Source organism: Ochotona curzoniae, unplaced genomic scaffold (assembly GCF_017591425.1).
Source record: "Ochotona curzoniae isolate NIBS_2020 unplaced genomic scaffold, NIBS_Ocur_1.0 contig_899, whole genome shotgun sequence".
Lineage (NCBI taxonomy): Eukaryota > Metazoa > Chordata > Mammalia > Lagomorpha > Ochotonidae > Ochotona > Ochotona curzoniae.
The window spans coordinates 5,444,326-5,464,362 of NW_024466605.1; the positions used below are offsets into that span (position 1 = coordinate 5,444,326).

General features: G+C 51.9%; 1 protein-coding gene across 2 annotated transcripts; it reads left to right on the top strand.

The window, feature by feature from the left end:
- The first annotated feature begins 2,736 nt into the window (after positions 1-2,736).
- Positions 2,737-18,965, top strand: RNF122 (ring finger protein 122). Of its 2 annotated transcripts, none has more exons than XM_040994201.1 (6): positions 2,737-3,050; positions 8,847-9,003; positions 15,629-15,674; positions 15,951-15,992; positions 17,727-17,809; positions 18,012-18,965. In XM_040994201.1, the coding sequence occupies exons 1-6, from the start codon at positions 3,026-3,028 to the stop codon at positions 18,124-18,126; spliced, it is 468 nt and encodes a 155-aa protein (XP_040850135.1). In that variant the 5' UTR covers positions 2,737-3,025; the 3' UTR covers positions 18,127-18,965. The 2 variants fall into 2 exon arrangements, with proteins under 2 accessions (XP_040850135.1, XP_040850136.1); XM_040994202.1 differs by having other exon boundaries at positions 17,730-17,809.
- Positions 18,966-20,037: the final 1,072 nt, after the last annotated feature.

The following is a 20,037-nucleotide window of genomic DNA, read 5'->3' on the forward strand; positions in this document are numbered from 1 at the left end:
CTTGTTTTTCTCCTAGACCACAGTTCACAGCAAATTTTGCCACAGAGCAACACTGACAAAGACCAGAATCTCCGATGCCATCTCCCTCCCCAGAGCTGCAATGTGAGACCAGCGTGTCACACTGTCACATTCCTATCTGTGACCAGCAACCTGCACCACAGAGGTGCGTCTGTTGCCCTTGATGAACCCACATTGACAGCCGCAGTCACCTCAAGTTCACAGTTTACATTAGGGTTCCCCCTTTGTGCTGCATGGGGTTTGGACAAATGTGTAATGACCTGTACGCACCGTTAGAGCACCACACACGGCAGTATCCTGGGCCCTACCACTCCGTCATCTTTCATCAGCCCTGGTACACTGGCTTTTGTGTGTGTGTGTGTGTGTGTGTGTGTGTGTGTGTGTGTGTGTGTGTGTGCAAAGTTTCGTCTTTTCCAGAAGAATCACACAGTTGGAATCATACAGTGTAATCAACCCAATCTCTTCAACCTCTACACTCTATCTAGAACTTGGCTTAAGTTACTTATTCACATGCATGCATAAACACAAGTTCCAAAAACACATATTGAATCACACACTGGAACCATGAAATGTGGGTCCACACTCTTCACATCTCTCACGAGGAGCGCTCAAGAAAAGTCAATCTCAGGAAATCGCGGAATTGTCTTTGTCATTCCATCACACACTTCATTGTGCATGTAAAGTGTTAAAGGAGATTTGGAGGGAGACAAGGCTAACAGGGAAGGCCACACAAGAGGTGGACTTTCAGTTGTCTCTTGTGAAATATTTGCCAGGCCCAGAAGGAAAATGGGCATTCCATACAGAAGCAACAGCACGCACAAAATGCCAGTCAGGAGGGAACAGACTGTGCTCAAGGAATAATAAGCAGGGCCACACACGTGTGTGCTGGTGAATAGTGGGTATGTAAGTGTGTGCGTGTGTGGAACGAACCAGGATTCCAAAGCTTCCAGCGCTGCCCTGCAGGTGAGAGCCCCATTCTGCCCACACCAGAGACCAGGAAAAGCTACCAAGGCAATGCATGTACAGACAGAAGTTTCAGAGAGAAGCCCGCTTTGGTGCCGGCATGAAGAATGGATTGGAGGGTAAATAAAGGCAGATGACTTTTTTTTTCCATTGAAGTGAAGGTTTCTGGGGGCCGTTCCTCTAACTACCGAAACCTCAACTCTGGGCTCTGGGGGCCTAGGGAGTCTGCCTAGGTTACATCTCCACCATCAAAGAGATTCCTGCTGGCTTTGAAGTCTGAAGATACAGAGGAGCGTTGGGCCAGTTAAGGAGGCTTTTTACAACTATCCAACTAATAAATCTGTTGGGTCTGTGCACGATGCCACTGCAGACTAGCTTGTAACAACCAGTCATGACGTGTTAAGTTCCAGTCTGTTTGGCCTCTATGTTCCCCGGTGTGTTTGGGTGCTGACGACGGACATATCTTCAAATACTTGAGGGGAAAGCAGGTGTACTGAATGTGCAGGCTTGTGGCTGTTCTTCCCTAAACAGTGCCATGTGACAGCTGTTTACATTAACGCTACATTCTGTTTTATAAGAAACCCCCAGGGGATGTAGAACATATGGGAGGCTGGCACAGGTCACGGACAAATGCCACACAGAGCATGTTGAGATTTTGGTAGCTGAGAGATGCAGCTTGGATCCAATTCCCTGGGGACAGGAGGGGGACTGCATTTATCCCAGCCTTCTCTGAGATCTTCTCAAATCAAGTGATATTTTAAAGATAATGCTTTTCCACAGCCAAGCAGGCATCCTGCATAATCTTATTTGGGTGTCAGGAATTCCCTGGAGTCAGATAATGCACTTATCTTCAATGAACAGATGGAAGGAGATAAGAATTTCACTGGGAAAACCCAGACTTGCAAGTGCTCGCTGGCTCCTTTGCTTGCTTGTGCTTGGCTGGCACACTGTCCTCCCCTTTCCAACCCCAAGTGCCCAAAGCAGGACCTGTTGTTTCTAAAGGATTACTAAAGCAACTTGTGTACCAGGGAGGGGGCCCATCACAAAGAAGTCTGGGGGGGGGGGGATCTGCTTTTCCAATAAAAATAATCTTAAAAATAAAAGGAGCAATAAATAAACGAATAAAGACGAAAAGTACCAAACCAACCATGCAACATCACATAAAAAGATGGTGGACGGGACTTCAGAGCCATTCAACACCTGTGCGGTGACAGGAACGCAGAAGGCTCCTGCCCTAAAGGCTCTGAAAATCTCCGTTTCTGGTTTTGTACCTAGTACGAGGCAGCTACCTCAAGGGTCATCTCCGCTCCTGATGAATACAAGGCAGGGCCAGGGCAGAGAGAGCCCTTTTCAGTCCTCGCTCCTGTGGAACACACCCGCCTTGCCCTGTTGCGCTGTCGGGGGTGGGGACATGCCAGCCGCCCCCACCCCAACCCATCCCGGGGCAAGGATCCTTCGCCCAGCCCTGGAGCCTCTCCCCCAGCCCCCGCTTCCCTAGGAGCTCCAAAAGCGCCAGGCACTAACAGGACGCAGGGCCATGTGGCTCTCCACGTCCGCCCGCCAGGCCCGGGAGTTCCCTCCTCGCTGGAGGGCCGGAGTGTCCACCCCACCCGGTCCACCCGCCCCGGGCGCGCAGGAGCAAGGCTTTTATTGGCCGGAGGGCGGGTGACGGGCAAGGGGTGGAGTTTCCCGGGTCGGAGGGGGGCGTAAAACGGAGGGGGCGTGCGCGGTGGGTGTCAGTTTCGGAATCCCAACCCGCACCGCGGAGCTCCCGGAGCTTTGGCGTCCCCGCGCTCCCAACCTCACCCTCTCAACCCGCTCGCGTGAGCCCGGGGCCGGGGCCGGACCTTTGCGGCGATCTGTTTTCCTCCTCTTCCCCCTTTGTTGCTCCGGAACCCGGCCTCGCCGCCGCAGCGCTCCCGCTCCCGGAGAAAGAGGCGGCTGCGAGCAGCGCACCGGCCCCTTCCTGCAGACTCGCACGTCCTTCCCCAGCACCCCGCCGCCGGCGCCCGCTCGCCCGAGGGAACTCGTGGAGACTTCCTTAATGCACCCATTCCAGTGGTGTAACGGTGAGTCCCCGGGCGGGGAAGCCAAGTTTTCTGCGTTTCCAAAGAAGGGACGGTGGACACGGCATCCCGGGCTCTCAGCGCGGCAGTGCACCGCGCGGGATGGGAAACCGCGCAAGTTTCACGCCGGGGTCCGGGTGCAGGGGAAGGAGGGGAATGGGAGCTACTTCGCCTTTGTGTGGCCTGTCGGGCTCGTCCTCCACCCGCTTGCCCCTGCCTTTGTGCGCCCCAGACGTTCGGTTCTTTGTTGTGGGCTGTTGGGGGAATGAATTCCGCGCTGGGGCTGGGATCTCCTAGAGGGAGCTCACAAGTTCCCAGCCTGAAACTTTGCAGGCTACTTGAAATAGGTGCACAGCGCAGCGTGTGGCACCGGCGCGGCTGGGTTGTCCTGGCTCGCTCGCTCTTTGTTGGCTTCGCCCTGACCACCCTGTGGAAGGCGCCAGATGAAACAGCCTTGCTTCTTTGCATGGGTAAAGGCTTGCACCCACCCCAGCACGCAGCTGCTCCGTTGGGGTTCGGGGCCCCCCTTAAGAGACTTGAGCAACTGCGGCCCCAACCCGGCTTGTCTTGCTCCTCGCGTCCACTCCGCCTCACCGCTCCCCAGGTCCAGGGCGTGTTGCCAAGTTAATTCATCTCACCTGAGGCTCTTGTGTGATTCAGGTGACACAGGTTAGGCGGGGTGAATGCCAGAACCTCAAATATTTGTAACCTGCTCACTTTTCCCGCAAGGGTCCGGGAGTGTGGAAAAGGTTTTTTTCTTTTCTTTTTTCCCAAGCGTATGGGGAGTAGAGAAGGGGCGGGGGAGCAGCTGGCCTTGTCTCTGGATGAGGCAGCCTGGCTAGTCACTGGTGGGGAAAAAAGAAAAACCCATTCTAGGGAGCCAACTCCTGGCAGGTCTTGGATTAATTATTTCGAGAGGCTTTTGTTTTAGGGCAAGGTTTGAGGCTACATGCGGGTGAGCGTCCTCTCCCCACCCCCATTCCCCTCCTTCCTCCTTGGGCGAGTCGGATCTAATTTCCTGAAAACGACCCAAGCTCTGTGTGATAGGCCGGTAATGTGGGAGGGGGCGGGGGACGGCGGGGTGCATCCCAGTCCGGGAAGGATTCCCGTTGGCTGCGAAGGAGCAGCCGTACCCAGATCCACTGGCCTTCCTGGGCCGGCCCTTCTCTGACATAAGCCCTGCTCGCAGCCCACGGGCTTGCGTTGAGGAGCTCTGATGTCAGGGCTTTCAGAGGTTGGCAGAGACAATGGGGCCCAGGTTTAGGGAGAGGGGCTCCCTTGCCTGGGAGGCCGTGGACGCCCTGCACGGCTGGCTGTGTTGTCCTTTCTTTGTTTTGGGAGATACTGTCAAATGTCCTTAATCTCAATTCCAAGATTCTCCAAAATTCTGAAAGTTCTGACCGGAAGCCACAGGTGGATAAAAACTCCACACTGTGAAACTTTGGAGAATATGCACAAAACTGAAGTACTGTGTGTCAGATTGCCTGCAGGTCATGTGTGTATGAAACATGTGAATTTCTTGTTGAGGTTTCTCTCCTCCACCCAAGAAAACCTCATGTATGTGCAGATATTCCAAGATGGGGGGAGGGGCGTGAAACAAATCCAGTCTGAGACTTTTGACCCAAGCATCTTGCGTAAGGGATAGTCAACCTGTAATACAAGCAAATGAACATCTCTTACCTTGTGCAACTCTTTATCCCCTGATGTCCTGAGCTGACTTAATCCCGGGACCCAGGGAAAACCTCTGTCTGACAGGGCAAGCTGATAGGGATAAAGCGAGCCAAGGTGGGCTGGGCCCCGTGTGCCTGGGGAAGTACCTGCTCCCACAGATCTGCCAAGTCGAGGCTGGAAGTAGAGAGAGATTCCGAGGGACCTTGAAGATGCCAAGGTCCACTCATACAAGGTGAAGGGGCGCTCCAAGGTATAGCAGGGATTCCACCATCCCATGCCAGCTGATGCTGCCGAGACTCTAGGGCCAAAGGCTCCTGGGAGTTGAGACTTGCATGTCTTGGGAAGGAATCACGAGGCCCTTGGCTAGGGTAGACCAAAAGTTGTCCATCTCTAGCTGGTCCATCAAGGTGCCATCATAGAAAAATGGTTTGGGTGTGGCCTGCAAAGAGATTCAGTGTTCAAGTGGAGAAGGCTGGCAAAAGCTGACTTTTTTTTTTTTGAAGATTTTTTTTATTTGAAAGGCATAGTTAGTGAGAAGGAGAGACAGAGATTTTCCATGCACCAGTTCATGCCCCAAATGGCCACAAGCCAGAACTGGGCTTTTCCAAAGCCAGGAGCTTCTGGATCTCCTATGTGGGTGCAGGGACCCAAAGACTTGAGCCATCCTCTGCCCGAAAGGTACTTTAAAAAAAAAAAATTGGCCTTGGTGCAATGGCTCAAGAGCTAAATCCTCACCTTGCAAGTGTCGGATCCCATATGGGCGCCAGTTCATGTCCCAGACACTCCACGTCCCATCCAGCTCCCTGCTTGTGCCCTGGGAAGGCAGTAGAGGACAGCCCAAAGCCTTGGGACCCTGTACCTACTTAGAGACCAGGAAGAAGCTCCTGACTCCGGATCAGCTCAACTCTGGCTGTTGCAGCCATTTGGGGAATGAACCAGCAGATAGAAGATCTTTTCTCTCCTTCTCTGCAAATCTGATTTGCCTTTCCAATAAAAATAAATAAATCTTTAAAAAAAAGGTTATTATTATTTTTTTAATTTGGAAGTCAGAGTTAAAGAGATAGAGATTTTCCATTCACCGATTCATTCCCCAAATGGCCACCACAGCTGGGGCTGGGCCAGGCCAGTGCCAAGAGCTGGGAGCTCCCTTCCAGGCTTCCACCTGAATGGCAGGGACCCGGGCACCTGCCCCTTCTTCCGCTGCTTTCGCAGATGCACTGGCAGGGAGCTGGATCCCAGGAAAAACAGTCAGGACTCAAAGCAGCGCCCAGGATTCCGGCATCACCAGGGTGGCTTCTCCCACAGCACCACAACTCTGGCCTCTGAAAACTCACTTTTCTAGCCCTTGCTGGAGCCTAGGAGCAAAAGTGCTTCCCTATTAGAAACAGCACCATCAGCGCTGTTGAGAAGCTAATGAGTCTTTAATTGCAAATTAATCAGAAAGTCTTGGAGAACAAGGGTTTCTTTGACTTTGTATTTCTCCCAGCGTCTAGGTCAGTGCGGGCAGCAGCTCTCTGCAGTGCTTGCTGGTTGACTGGTGACCCATCCGCCGAGGGCAGTCCCTGGGCAGGTTGCCCAAACCTTCGTCTCCTTACATGGAAACAGGAGCCTTTGTTGAGGGGACCAGGTTGTTTTGAGAACCCCAGAAGTGATTAACAAGCCCAGCAGTAGGGCAGGCTGGGTATGGGGAATACAAATAGTCGATGTCCTCGGACGGACGGACCTCGGAGTGTTCTGGGCTGGTGTGGGAGGGTGGAGCATACTTTGTGGCTCTTTTGGCTTTGTTTGCAGGATTATAGCCACATTTGTTGTAGAGTACCTCACTTCCCATGATGCATATCTTCATGTCAGCTTCCCTGTCTGGTAAGCTTACCCAGTCATTTCTTTCAGGCTTGTGTATCTCCAACATCATCCTGCTAGCATGTGATCGATGCTTCATGCATGTCTGTGCTATAAGTCAGTGCTAGGGGTGTGAGCTGTGTCCTGTGCTTACTGAGCAAGCGAGAGCAAGAGCAGGTGGCATGGGGTTGAGAGCTGTAGGCTTTAAGAAAGCAAGGGGTCTTTGGACAAAGACCAGGTTTGGCCAGTGGCAGAGGGGGAGAGGGAGCCCCCGGTGGGGAGAGGTGGGTGGATGGTGGCATTGGGCTGACCCTCAGGGTGTGGTGTTGGAGAACACGGAGTCAGGAGCTACTAGGGAGACAGAAGGACTGGGAAATACATGAGAAATACAGTGTGTCTGGCTGTGGGGTCAGAAGGGGCAGCAGGAACCTGAAGCAGGATGACATTTCTAGGCAGAGAGTAGTATGCAATGAGCAGGGGGAACTGGGAAGTGTGTATCTGATGTGTGTAGCCCTTGAAAGAGGTTGAAGATGCAGGCTCATAGGGTACACGCCAGGGGTGGCAAGGAATGCCATACATGAGGTCAGAGTCCACCTCCAGGCTCTGGAGCCAGTCTGCTGCAGAACTCCGGCAACCCAGGGAGGGACCACCCGAGAAGAGAACTGTGCAGTCTGTTGAGACTGTGGCTCCTAGCAGAGACGTCACCTTCCCGTCAAATGCTGGCAGATAGGAGGTGACAACTGTAGTCGATAACCCAGCATGAGTTATCCCTGACCCTTGTAGAAAGGGAAGTACACAGCCACTTTTATTATTATTATTATTATTAACTGGAAGGTTAGAGTTACAAAGAGGAAAGACAGAATGATCTTCCATCCACTGGTTCACTCCCCAAGTGGCTGCAATGGCCATGCTGATCAATCCCAAGTCAGGAGCCAGGAACTTCTCCCGGGTCTCTTAAGCAGGTGCAGGGTCCCAAGATTTCGGGCCATCCTTGACTACTTTCCCAGGCCACAAGCAGGGAGCTGGATGGGAAGCACAACACCAAGATCCTAACCAGTGCCCATACGGGATCCCATCATGTGCAAGGTGAGGACTTTAGCTGCTAGACTATTGTGCTGGATCCCAAAGCCACTTCTTAAAAGTTTCTGTTCATTGATTTGAAAGAGAAAGAGATCTTCCATCTGCTGGTTCAACTCCCCCAAGTGGCTACAACAACTGGGGCTGGGCCAGGAACCAGGAACGAACTCCCAGTCTCTGATGTGAATGGCAGGAATTCCAAATGATGACCCGTCCTCCACTGCTTCCAAGGCACAATAGCAGGGAGCTAGCTTGGAAAAGTGCAATGGCAGGGACTCAAGCTGGGGCTCTGATCTAGGAGGCCAGCTCTGCAAGCAAAAGCTTAAGGGGCTGTGCCACAATGCCCAGTTCCCCCTCCTCATAGCCACTTTAGAAGGTCCTCACCAGTGCTGCCTCTGAAACCCCAGTGCACACAGGAATCTCCTGAGGATCTTGTGAAAATGCCAATTGTGATTTCATGTTTTGGAAGAGGGACAAGGACAGTCTGCGTGCATGTCTACCAAGTTCCCTGGGGACATACTGGCCAGCGGGTACATGGAGGCTTGGAGTCGAAAGGCGTGAGGTGACCAGCAAGGGAACTGCAGTCCCCTCCTCAGCCCTGTCCCTACGGCCACTCTCTGGAATGCTGGCCGGGCCTTGGAGTGAACAATTTCTATTCTAGTCCTGGCACGGCTCATCTTCTGGAGCAGGTGGCTTCATCATGATAAATGACCTTTGCAATTACACCGTGTAATTTACAGAGCATATTTCTTCCACCATTGTGGTCTCCTCTCTACATTTTGCTTGTTTTTCTATGACAAAGTGAAGCTAAGTGCAGCATCTCTTAAAGGTCACGAGCTGCCTTGGGAAAGGTAGAGTCGGAATTCAAACAATGCATTTTCATACATTAGAAATATCTATATAGTCCGTCTTTGAACTATATGGGCTTGCACCTGATGGAACTGAATTTTCAATTTTGTGCCCATCACTAGACTGCTTAGATGGGATGCTGTTTGATATACTGTATGTAGTATTCCATTTTATGGGCCAGTGAAATAACTTCAGCGGGGATCCCATTGCTGGTTAGTGTTAGGGCTGGGCTATATAGGCTGTAGCCAGCGAGACAGGGTCTGATGTCCTGCACTGTTCCATTAGCATCCTGGGTGACACAGGGCCCTCAGCTCGAGAGGGTAGGTTGACAACGCTAACCTTGTTCTTCCTCTCCTTTTGCAGGGTGCTTCTGTGGCTTGGGACTGGTTAGCACCAACAAGTCCTGCTCGATGCCACCCATCAGTTTCCAAGACCTTCCTCTCAACATCTACATGGTCATCTTCGGCACAGGCATCTTTGTCTTCATGCTCAGCCTCATCTTCTGCTGCTACTTTATCAGGTGAGTGCATGCCTGGCCGACAGGGATGGGAAGTCCTGGAGGGAGCAGAGAGGGTTGCACAACTGGCCTGGCCACACACTGGAGCCAGCTGCTCTAAGGATGTGGCTTAGCTGCCCCTCTTGGGGCCTCCGAAGATTGGTGCTTCTGTTTGTACCACCCCATCATGGTGGCCCAGAGCATGTTAAGTCATCAGGGGTCAGACTGCATTCCACTTCTTGGCCAGCTCATCTCTGGTAGCCTGGAATTATTATTTGTATAGTAGAGCTCAATTTCCCCTTTGCACTCCCCACCCGTGCCCTCTGGGGGGACCTGTAGTCAGTTGGAGATTGACTGTTCCTAGGGGCATATTCCTATGCCCTCCTGGGAAATCTTGCTGTCCACTCTGCTAATATTAGCAAGCTGCTGTCTGGAGATCTGTGAGTTTATGCTGCCTTGTAAGCCCTTATTTTTGAGACTGAAGGGAGGGGAAAAAGAGCTAAATATGTCACCTATTCTTAATTGCTTAGGGTCCAGGCACAGATTTAAGCTTGACAGCATTGGCCAAGCCCTAGCAACTCTTTCTTCTGCTTCCTTTTGAAGGACATGGAAATTGGTCATGGTTTGTATCTAGCATTCAAAACAAAGTCAAGCAAGGTTGTTGTTTTGGATGAACTCCAACTCGGGGTATACATCCCTGGGGTGTGCTGGTGGTACAGACGCCAACGCACTGTGTGGGACTGTCCAGTGGGTGGGAGAGTGCCGAGCATCCCTGCCACCCCCACCAAAGGGCTCCTTATCCTTAGAGCCACTGTGACAACGGTGCCCACCCATCCCCCCTCCACACAGAATGGTAATGCCTGGGCAGACATCTGGTCTGCCGGGGTGTGGGCTATGGGCTGGTGTCTGACCAAATCCTTTAAGAAGATTAAGGCAAAGGTGTCCGGGCTCCCTGCTGAGAAGCCCAGCACGTGTGAGTGTGTGAAGAGGAGGCAGGCATGCTCCCCACTCTGTCAGCTGAGAAGGGGCTCCCTAGGAAGGAACTGTCCTCTCAGTCCTGTGTGGCTGCCTTGGGTTTTTCACCAAAGCCTGTGCAAAGAAAATCGGGGTTGAGGTTCGCTGTGGTGCGACCGAGTGTGACATTGGCATCCGACTCTAGAATGGGGGTGAGGGTAGGTTTCTGGAGTTCTCCCCCTCTTCCCTCTCCATCCCTCTGCTTTTCCCAAGGCTGAGTTTTCTCCCTCTAACTCTTATGCCCAATGACCCTGCCTTTAATCGTCGTATCAGGCAATTGGCCTTGAATGTGAAGGTGATCTGGCTGTGACATCTGTCGCCCCATTAATCTCCAGGGTGGATTGGGCTGATCTGGCTGGCTAAGTGGATCCCCTTCCTCCCTCATGGCTCTGTGGGCATTCCTCCCAAAGTCGAGCACTTGGTCGCAGAGGATGACCTACTCGCTAAAGGATGGGCCTCCGTCAAGGGCACAGGAGTAGCAGCATTCCCCTGCTAGCACCTCCAAACAAGCGCTCAAGCAGTTAGCCTCATTCCTCAGGGGCTGAAGGTGGGGAGACTCCCCAGAATAGATTCATGACAAAGCTAGGAGGGCTTGCAAAACTAACTCTGTTTGGTCTCATACACATGCGCACTCCAGAGGGCAAAACATGGTCAAGAGAAGAAACTCCAGAGAAAATTGCTTTGGGCTAGAAAGTACATGACAGGGATTCTTTTCTTGATTGTGGCACTAACAGGTGTGACTTTGAGTTGGCTCCTGTGTTGTGAGGAATTGTAGGCAGCTTTGAAAAAAACACTGTTTGAAAGTCAGAGATGAGACACACATCTTCCACCTGCTTGTCCACTCCCCAAACGGCTGCAGTTGTCCGAGCTGGGCCAATCTGAAACCAGGAGCCAGGAGCTCCTTCTGGGTCTTTCATATGCGTGCAGAGGCCCAAACACTTGAGCCATCCTCCACTGCTTCCACAAGGTGCTTTATTAGGGAGCTAGGTCAGAAGTGGAGCAGCCGGGACTCAGACTGGCACCCATACAGACACTGCGGGGTGTGGCTTCATCCACTGTGCTACAGCACTAGCCTTCATGGCCAGCATTTTTAAAGTCATCCCCTCAGTTGCTCCTCAGGTTATAAACAAGAAAAGCCATGTTCTGGTGGCTAAGGATTTTCCCAAGATTCCCATCCAGGGAAGCCGAGAGAGGTACCCACCTGGGAACAACAAGCTAGGCTTTCAGGCATCTTCTGCAAGTGGGCTGCTGCGAGTCTCAGTCCCCGAGTGGGAGGTGGGAGAGCTGCTGTGATGTTGTGGCCACCTTCTCTAGAGCTGACCAGGGTGGGGTGGGGGTTGGGGAGATGGTGATTCCTGCGGAGGACGGTTTTGCTGTCTTTGGCTGGAGTCAGAGTGCGCACTATGGGAAAAGCTGTGGAGCTGCGTGTGCCACCTGTCACTTCTGTGTCCGTCTGCTCCTTTGTGGCCTGCCCTCCAGCCTGAAGCCTGCTGACGCTGGTGTTGCAGGGTTCTCGAGGCCCACTGGTATGTGGCAGCCCGAGTGCATCTATATATAGAAGGACACACGAGCGCAGACGCCACTTCCTCTCCCTGCTTCTTGGTTTCCTCCTCGGCCAAAATAGGCCCGTGACTGCTGCTCCCCGACCTGGTGAGCTCATCAGCCAGAGTCCCCACCCCTAGCACCTCCTCGCGCCTCCCTCGGGCCCTGAAGAACTGACCCCTGCCCTACACAGGATGGAGGGGCCTGCGAACTACAAATAGACAGGAAAGAAACACTTATTTTGGGGGATCTGGCTGCATTGTTGTTCTAAAAGGGAAAAGAGGAAAGGGAGACCCCCTTCCTCCCCCCCCCCCATGGAAAGGGAGGGTATTTTTAGTTGTTTGGCTCATCTGAACAGCTGTGGAAGCCACCTGTCCGGAGTGGTTGGCACCACAACCCCAGCTGGGATGGCGCCTTCAGCTCCACCTCCGGCCCTGCTGCATTGTGATCGGATCCTTCCTGAGCTGAGATCCGTACACAGGCTGCAGGCGCCACTCGTGAGCCCTTTCCTGTCCTGAGCATTCCGCACGACTCCTTGAGTTGGACCAGGGATGGGGCACATCTGGCCCATGTGGGCCGTAGAAGGCCCCACAGAGTCCTTCGGTCTGGCCCTGACAAGGCCTCCACGGACTGGACTCAAAATTCAGTGAATCTGTATATACAGCAAACTAATGCTGCCTGTTGATGGTTGCCTGTGGTCTGTGAATGAAGTCCTTTGTATCCAAATGGCCTTTGGCGTAAAAGAGGCTCTGCTCCCCTGAGTGATATCATTAAGAGGAGCCAGCCCAGACAGCAGGGCGAAGATGGGAGAGGGAGGGCAGGCTAGCAGGCAGATCCAGCAAGCCGAAGATGCCACACTTCACTTGGGGGTGCTTGCATGGCTAATAAGGCCTGTGAGTATCCAAAGCTGTGTGGACAGAGTGAAAAATACAGGCTCTTGGGCACGTGACCTCTGCACAGACCTCGTCCCAGGCCTGCGGGGTCTGGTCTCCGGAGGAGGCTCTGAGCTCCCTGGTGATGGAGACTGCAGGTGGTAGCCCAGCTCACTGCAGCTTCCTGTGCGTCCTTCCCTGTGCCTCTCCTGCCATTCAGGAAAGAGAGAGACATGCAAGAGTTGTTTCTAAGACAGAGGCATGCACTGCACATTAAGGACTGGACAGTGGGAGCCCCACTTTGGTCCATAGCCCAGCCCTGCGGGGATCACAGAGAGAAGAGGTGGGAAGGACCCTGCAGGTACAGCCCTAAGCCATGGCAGCCATCCACCTGGACAGTGATTCTGTAGAGGTGCCAGGAATCGCCAACCATGCCCGACCACCTGACTTCCCATCAGGAAGGACAGAGGGAGCTGGCAGCCTGCTCTTATCTGCCTGGCCCTACCCTGTGGACCTGGCTCTGGCCTCACCTTCTGCCTCCTGCACCACCTGCGGAACCGTCTTCTCTGTTGCCGGGTGCAGATTTTTTTTCCACCCCCTGATCCAGCTAGTCTCTGGAGATTCAGTTTCTGTTTTCTAGCTCAGGTCAGCGGTCCTTTTTCTCTTGAGGGCTGGATCACAACTAGCAGGCTTTTCCTTGGAGTGCAAAGAGAGCCACGAAAACTGTGTAAACTGTAAATGTGACTGGGTACCCGTGACATCTCATAGACACTGAGATTTGAATTCCATGTAGTTTGTGTATGTCACAAGGTACTATCTTTTTTTTTTTTTAGGATTTATTTGTACATGAAAGTTACGAAGAGAGGGGAAGATACATATAGAGAAATGTCTTCCAGCTGCTGACGCATTCCCCAGATGACAGTAATGGCTAGGATTGAGCCAGGCTTCAGCAGGAGCCTAGAACTCTATCTGGGGTCTCCCACAAGAGTAGCAGATGCTGAAGCACGTGGGCCATGTTTGCAGTTTTTCCAGGCTGTTAGCAGGGTGCTAGGTGGAAGTGGAGCAGGGGCCAGGCCAGCAATGTAGCATGGCATGCTGGGCCTGGGACTTTGGCATTTCAAATGGGTGCTGGTTTAAGTCATGGCTAACTCCACTTCTGATCCAGCTTCCTACTAATGCACCTGGGAGAGCAGCACAGGATGGCCCAAATGCATGGGCCCTTGAACCCACTGGGGAGACTCAGATGAGGCTCTGGGCTTCTGGCTTCAGACCAGTCCAGCTCTGGCCATTGTGGCCATTTGGAGTATGAACCAATAAATGGGAGATTCTTTCTCTCTCTCCTCTATTTAATGCTACCTTAAAAAAGAAAGAAAAAGAAAAGGGCCTGGCATGGTAGCCTAGTGGCTAAAGTTCTCATGTTGCGTGGACTAGGATCCCATATGGGTGCCAGTTTGTGTCCCAGCTGCTCCACTTCCCTTCCACCTCCCTGCTTATAGCCTGGAAAAGCAGTGGAGGCTGGCCCAAAGACTTGGGACCCTGCACCCATGTAGGAGACCTAGAAGAAACTCCTGGCTTTGGATCAGCTCTGCTCCGGTTGTTGTTGCCATTGCGGAGTGAACCAGTAGATGGCAGATCTTTATGTCTCTACTTTCCAATAAATCTGACTTTCCAATAAAAATAAATACATCTTAAAAAAAAGGAGCAACCATGACATGATGTGGTGCCACCCCTCTGGGGTTCCCATATCACAGTCAGTGGCTTTAACTGCTGTTCTACAATGCTGGCCCTCAGAGTTACTGTTCTCTAAGAACAAAAACCATTCTTAGGTTGGGATTGTCTAAAAGTGACTAGTGAGCTGGATTTGACCCTCAGATCATAGCAGATCACACCTATCCTAACCTGGAGTGTTCCTGATGGTTCCTTGGCATAGCACAGGCATGAGAGAGACATGGCTGAGAAAGCCCTATGCAGGTCCCTACTAGAGCCCACAGCTAGGAGGTCATGTACAGCTGCAGAGCCAAAGTTTCCCTGGCTGAGAATCAAACAGAAACTTGGCACAAGATTCTATTCCTGGCCACTCTGAGAGTCACAGGCCTGATGAAATGTAGGCCAGACAGCATCCTTTCACTGTGCCCTGTCCTGCCTTAGTGGGCAAGCGGGTCGTCACACAGACTTTGTCAGTCCAGACTGGCCAGCCAGTGAACCCTATGGAGTTTGGGCAGGTGACTCCTTTGGGTTTCATTTGTCCCCAGTGCTTGGATCCTGTGAGAACTTAGGTGACTGGCTCACTGTCCCGGCAGTGACCCCCAGCAAGCACCAAGGAGCTGTTATGCCATCACCGTTAGTGGCCATGTGCTGTGTTTTGGCAGCTGAGGGTCTGGGCATATGCAGGACACTGGCCTAAAAGGAGAAGGAATCAGAGGCATTGTTGGTGGTGTTTGGCGCTGGGAAGGGAGAGTGTCCAGTGCTATGGGTCCAGAATTCTTAGGTCCCCTGGGTGGAAAATGCTCCGAGAACAATAGACTTCATATAGGGTGGCTCAGTCCTTTCCTTGGCAAAACCCCTACGTTACCAGCACCAGGATCCCATACGGGCACCAGTTCATGTCCAGGATACTCAACTTCTCATCCAGCTCCCTGCTTATGGCCTGGGAAGGCAGAAGGGGATGGCCCAAAGCCTTGGGACCCTGCATCCATGTGGGAGACCTGGAAGAAACTCCTGGCTCCTGGCTTCTAGCTTCAGATCAGCTCAGCTCTGGCCATTGTGGCCTCTTGGGAAGTGAACCAGTGGATTGAAGATCTTTCTCTGTCTCTCCAAATCTGATTTGCCTTTCCAATAAGAACAAATCTTAAAAAAAAAAAAATTAACAGCAACATAAAGACAGACTTCACGTAGCCAGCTACCTGATTATTAACAGGAATGTGTCTTGAACATGTTAAATTTCCGTGCACTCGGCATGTGGTTGAGCTGTGTAAATCAGACACCTGGAAGACTTCACCTAGCACTAGGAGCGACTGCGGAGAGCAAAGGAACCGTTTGGACTGTCCTGCCCGAGAACTCGGCAGCCCATGAATGGGACCCAGCGGTAAATTAGAAGCTCCTGAGAGTCTCAGTGCTCAGCTAAGCTGAGTCCCCAAGTCACCAGCCCACCCACCTCCCCTGCTCTCCGCTTGGGCACAAGCAAAGTAACCTGATCTCTCGCCTCTGTCTTTCTCCCCCAGCAAACTCCGGAACCAGGCGCAGAGTGAACGATACGGATACAAGGAGGTAAGATGCCACATCTTCTCCTGGGGGACTTCCTCCTGGGCTGTTTGCTCCCACTGGGGCAGGGCAAGGCAGGGGCAAGCTCAGGCAGCCCTGAAGGAGGCCAGCCCTTGCCACTGTCCTTGCCCCAGGCCAACCACAGCCCTCTCTTGTTGATAAGGCAAGAGAGGCAGGCTCCCATGTAAAGGACTGGGACTCCTTTCATTATAAGATCCCACTTGATGCCCCCCGCAGTTGGTTTCTGCTGACGTTAAACCCCCACCCCTCTTTTCTTCACAGGTGGTATTGAAAGGTGATGCCAAGAAATTACAGCTATATGGAGTAAGTATGCGGGGAGGTCTACAGCACTTTTTATCCCAGCCCCTGTGCCAGCTGTTGCAGAAATTTTTTTTTTAAGATTTATTTATTTTTATTGGAAAATAAGATATACAGAGTGGAGGAGAGACAGAGAGGAAGATCTTCCGTCTCCTGATTCACTCTGTAGTGGCCGCAACGGCCGGAGCTGAGCTGAACCAAAGCCAGGAGCTCGGAGCATCTTCTGGGCCTCCCACGCAGGTGCAGGGTCTCAAGGCTTTGGGCTGTCCTTGACTGCTTTCCCAGGCCACAAGCAGGGAGCTGGATGGGAAGCGGGGTCATCAGGATTAGAACCAGTGCCTGCATGGGATCCTAGCATATGCAAGGTGAGGACTTTAACCACTAGGCTACTACGCCAGGCCCTGCAGGAATCTTTGTAGTTGCTAAGTTCCTGCCTTGTTTGCTTGGGCCAGACAAAAGGAACTCATCCCAGCAGCTAATCAATCCAGGCTGAGCATTCCAATCAGAATCCAGAATCAGAAACGCTCTGCCAACATGATGCCCATTTTGGATTTCCCCCCCTTTTTTTTTTGTATTTTAGGTTTCAGATTGTATGTCCTTGACTGATATAGTCTATTAAATATTCCAAAATTGTAACAATCTCTATTTTCTAACCCTGTTTGGGTTGGAAACATTTCTGCAGTTAATGGATGGGGCTGCCACTGTGGCTGTCGCTTGCCATGTCAACATCCCACATGGGTGCTGGTGTGTGTCCAGGCTATTCCACTTCCAACCTAGCTCCCTGCTGATGTACCTGGGAAAGCAGCAGAGTGCTAGAGCCCCTGTACCCATGTGGGAGGTGGGGAGGAAGCTACTGGCTTCAGCCTGCTCCCAGCAGTGGCAGCCAGCTAAGGAGACAACCAGCAGGTGGCTGGTCTCTGTCTCTCCCTCCTCTCTCTGTTACTCTGCCTTTCAAATAAACAAATTAAAAGGGGAGGGGAGTTTAATAGCTAGCTGCCATTTTAAATGGGTTGATTTTTTTGTTGCAAAAAAATATTTGGAGGTCTATGTATGATTTTTTTTTTTTTTTTTACATTTTGTGAACTTTTTTGAGATTCTCATGCATGTACTTCAAAAATATTGGCAGCAAAATAAACTCCTGATTCTATTTCCGGGAAGTACTTTGTATTCATTTTTATCTTACTTGAAGGGCAGAGGTCAAGGGGTCTTCAGACCTCTGATTTCCTCCCCTAACAGCCACAATGGCTTGGAACAGGCCAGGAGGAAAGCAGGAACCAGGACCGTCACTTTGGTCTCCTGCCTGGGTGGCAGGGACTCGGGTACCTGGGCCATCATTTCTCTGCTGTTTCTCTTGCTGAATGAGAATCTGAGTGACTGGGATTTGAACGGGAGGGTGCAGGCGTCCCAAGTGGCAGCCTGACCCACTGCACCACAATGCCTACCCCACTTGTCGCTGTTACATAGAGGCCTAGCTGCAGATGTGACAGGCTGTGAGGGAGTCTTAGAACAGCGCTTCAGTGACCCCAGAAGTCTGTCCAATATGGGAACCACTCGCCATGTGAGGCTATTGAGCCTGAGCTGAACGTATGACCTGCTCTTTTCACTGCTGCCATCCTACCAGTGCAGGACACTGCGAATCTGTCTGATCAAGGAGACAGGGCCAGGGCTGGGCTTGGCTGGGGATGGATGAATGAGGAGCTAGCCCCATCTCCTCTCACGTGCAGCCATCTCTCTCCACAGCAGACCTGCGCCGTTTGTCTGGAAGACTTCAAGGGGAAGGACGAGCTAGGCGTGCTCCCATGCCAGCATGCCTTTCATCGCAAGTACGTCAGGAGGTGGGAGTGAAGGGGGGTTACATCCAGCAGAAGAAGGGGGTGTCATGAGGGGAGTGAAGGGTGTAATGAGGAAGCATCTTCTAGAACCTTCCAGACCTGAATGTACTCGATCCCACATGCAAGACAGAGGGGATAGGGTCGATGCTCCTGTTCATCTCCTCCCAGCTCATGGTGCTTCTCTGGCCTACAGGTGTTTGGTGAAGTGGCTGGAAGTGCGTTGTGTGTGCCCCATGTGTAACAAGCCCATTGCCGGGCCCTCGGAGGCCTCGCAGAGCATCGGGATCCTCCTGGATGAGCTGGTGTGAGCGCCACCTGGGTTTACACCTGCAGCTGGACAAAAGACTTCTTGCTTTGGGAGTGCCCGGTTCCCCCTCAGCCTGTACAAGCAAGGATGAGGCAGATTGTCAGGGGGGGAGAGGGCTGGTCACATACTTTGTCACCCTCCTCCTGCCTTCCTCCACCGTCCTGATGTGGTCTGCACCGAGACCCTGTTTGCTGGTACTGGACAATCCACCTGCCTGGTCCCTGCTTCCGTAGGGGAATAGTCTGTTCCTGTCTGGCCAAGAACATGGGACCTCTCCTTTAGGAGGACAAGTTGCCCTGACCGACAAGGGCTGTAGCTGGCCCTAGCCCCCCTCTAGTCCTTCCTCCCCTCCCTGCTCCTCCCACAGGAAAGGTGGGAAGGAAGGGAAGACCAAGGACCCACAGGCCTCGCCCTGTGGCTGCAGGAGGAAGAGCAGGGACACACACAAGGGAAAAGTCAATGTTTACATTGGACACCCCATTGGAACAAAGGCTGGCTGGCCGGCCGGCTGCCTCCAGGCTGAAGGAGGTGGGGGAGACCCCTTCCCCTGCCAGAATCTGAGGTGCTATCCGTTCTCCCCCTCCTCCTCAGTTACTCTCAGAGCTTCCTGTTCTGAGTGGGGGTCTCAGTGCCCCTCCAGAGAAAGGGCTTGGCCTACACTCAAACTGATTTCCCAGGGGCTTTTTTCTTAAAGGAGCAAAAGGACCCCGGGGGCTGGGGGCCGTGTATAGCCATGGTTGCGCAGGCGCCTTCTTTCCACCCCCCCACTCCTGTAAATAGTATTTTTGTTTATACTTGCTCCTCACCATCTCAGGCGTTCCACATGGAATCCCCAGAATGGGGTGGGAGAAAGTTATGTATTTAAAAGAATATTAAATTTAATAATATGTTTCTCTAACCTGTCTTTGCCCGTGGTGGTTTTTGTCTGTGGCCTGTGCCTGTTGTGTGTAGATGAGCAGCAGAGAGCTCCCAGCCTCTGGGTCACTGTCCACGTATGCACAGGTCCCCAGGGATGGTCCAGGACTTGCGAGACAATCTCAGGTCTTCCCACATGGGTAGCAGGTAGCCAGTCACTTGAGCCATGGCCACTGCCTCACTAGGACCGCATTAACAGGAAGCTAGAGTCAGGAGCTGGACTTGGGCATTGAACCGAGGCCAGTCAGGTACAGGATGCAGGCTTTTTTTTTTTTTTTACTTTGAAATGACTGAATTTGTGTTTTAATAAGAATGCCCCACCACCACCATAAATAGTACAATATTTAAAAATAAAAAAAGTTGTATCGATCTGTTAGGACCTCTTCAAATGTGGTTTAGGTTTTGCCTTTTTTTAAATTAAATTATTGTCCTTATGCTTTATATAAAGTTCCACTCAACTGCAAAAGCCAATTTAAATTAAGGAATATGTTGGCAAAGTTGTGTAATTTCATCTGGCACTGCTAGCAGGTTAAAATCAAATCAAATCTTTAACATTAAAGTTCATTTTAGTCAATGTTAAAAGTTAAAAAGTTAATCAATGTTAAAAAGTTCTCAAATCCTCATTATCCTCTTGAATTTGCCCTTCTAAATGCTCCTCCGACAGGATACAGGCATTTTCTTAAAATATTTATTTCTGAGCTGGCGCTGTGGCGCATAGTAGGCTAAGTCTCCATCTAAGGCACCATCATGCCACTTAGGCACCAGCTTCAGATCCCAGTTGCTCCACTTCTAGTCCTGCAGACAAACCAATATAAGAGCTCTCTGTCCTCTATATTTCTGCTTTTTTTTTTTTTTTAGATTTATGTATTATTTTATTGGAAAGGCAGATTTACCAAAAGAAGGAGAGACAGATCTTCCACTAGTCCACTCCCCAAGTGGCCGCAATGGCCAGAGCTGAGCCAATCCGAAGCCAGGAACTTCCTCTGAGTCTCCCACT

Bases quoted from the DNA above. Each gene is read 5' to 3' on its own strand.
- RNF122 (XM_040994201.1), top strand. From the start codon at position 3,026: ATGCACCCATTCCAGTGGTGTAACG. The intron at 3,051-8,846 runs GTGAGTCCCCGG...CTCCTTTTGCAG, and splicing joins CCCATTCCAGTGGTGTAACG to GGTGCTTCTGTGGCTTGGGA. The intron at 17,810-18,011 runs GTACGTCAGGAG...TCTGGCCTACAG, and splicing joins CAGCATGCCTTTCATCGCAA to GTGTTTGGTGAAGTGGCTGG.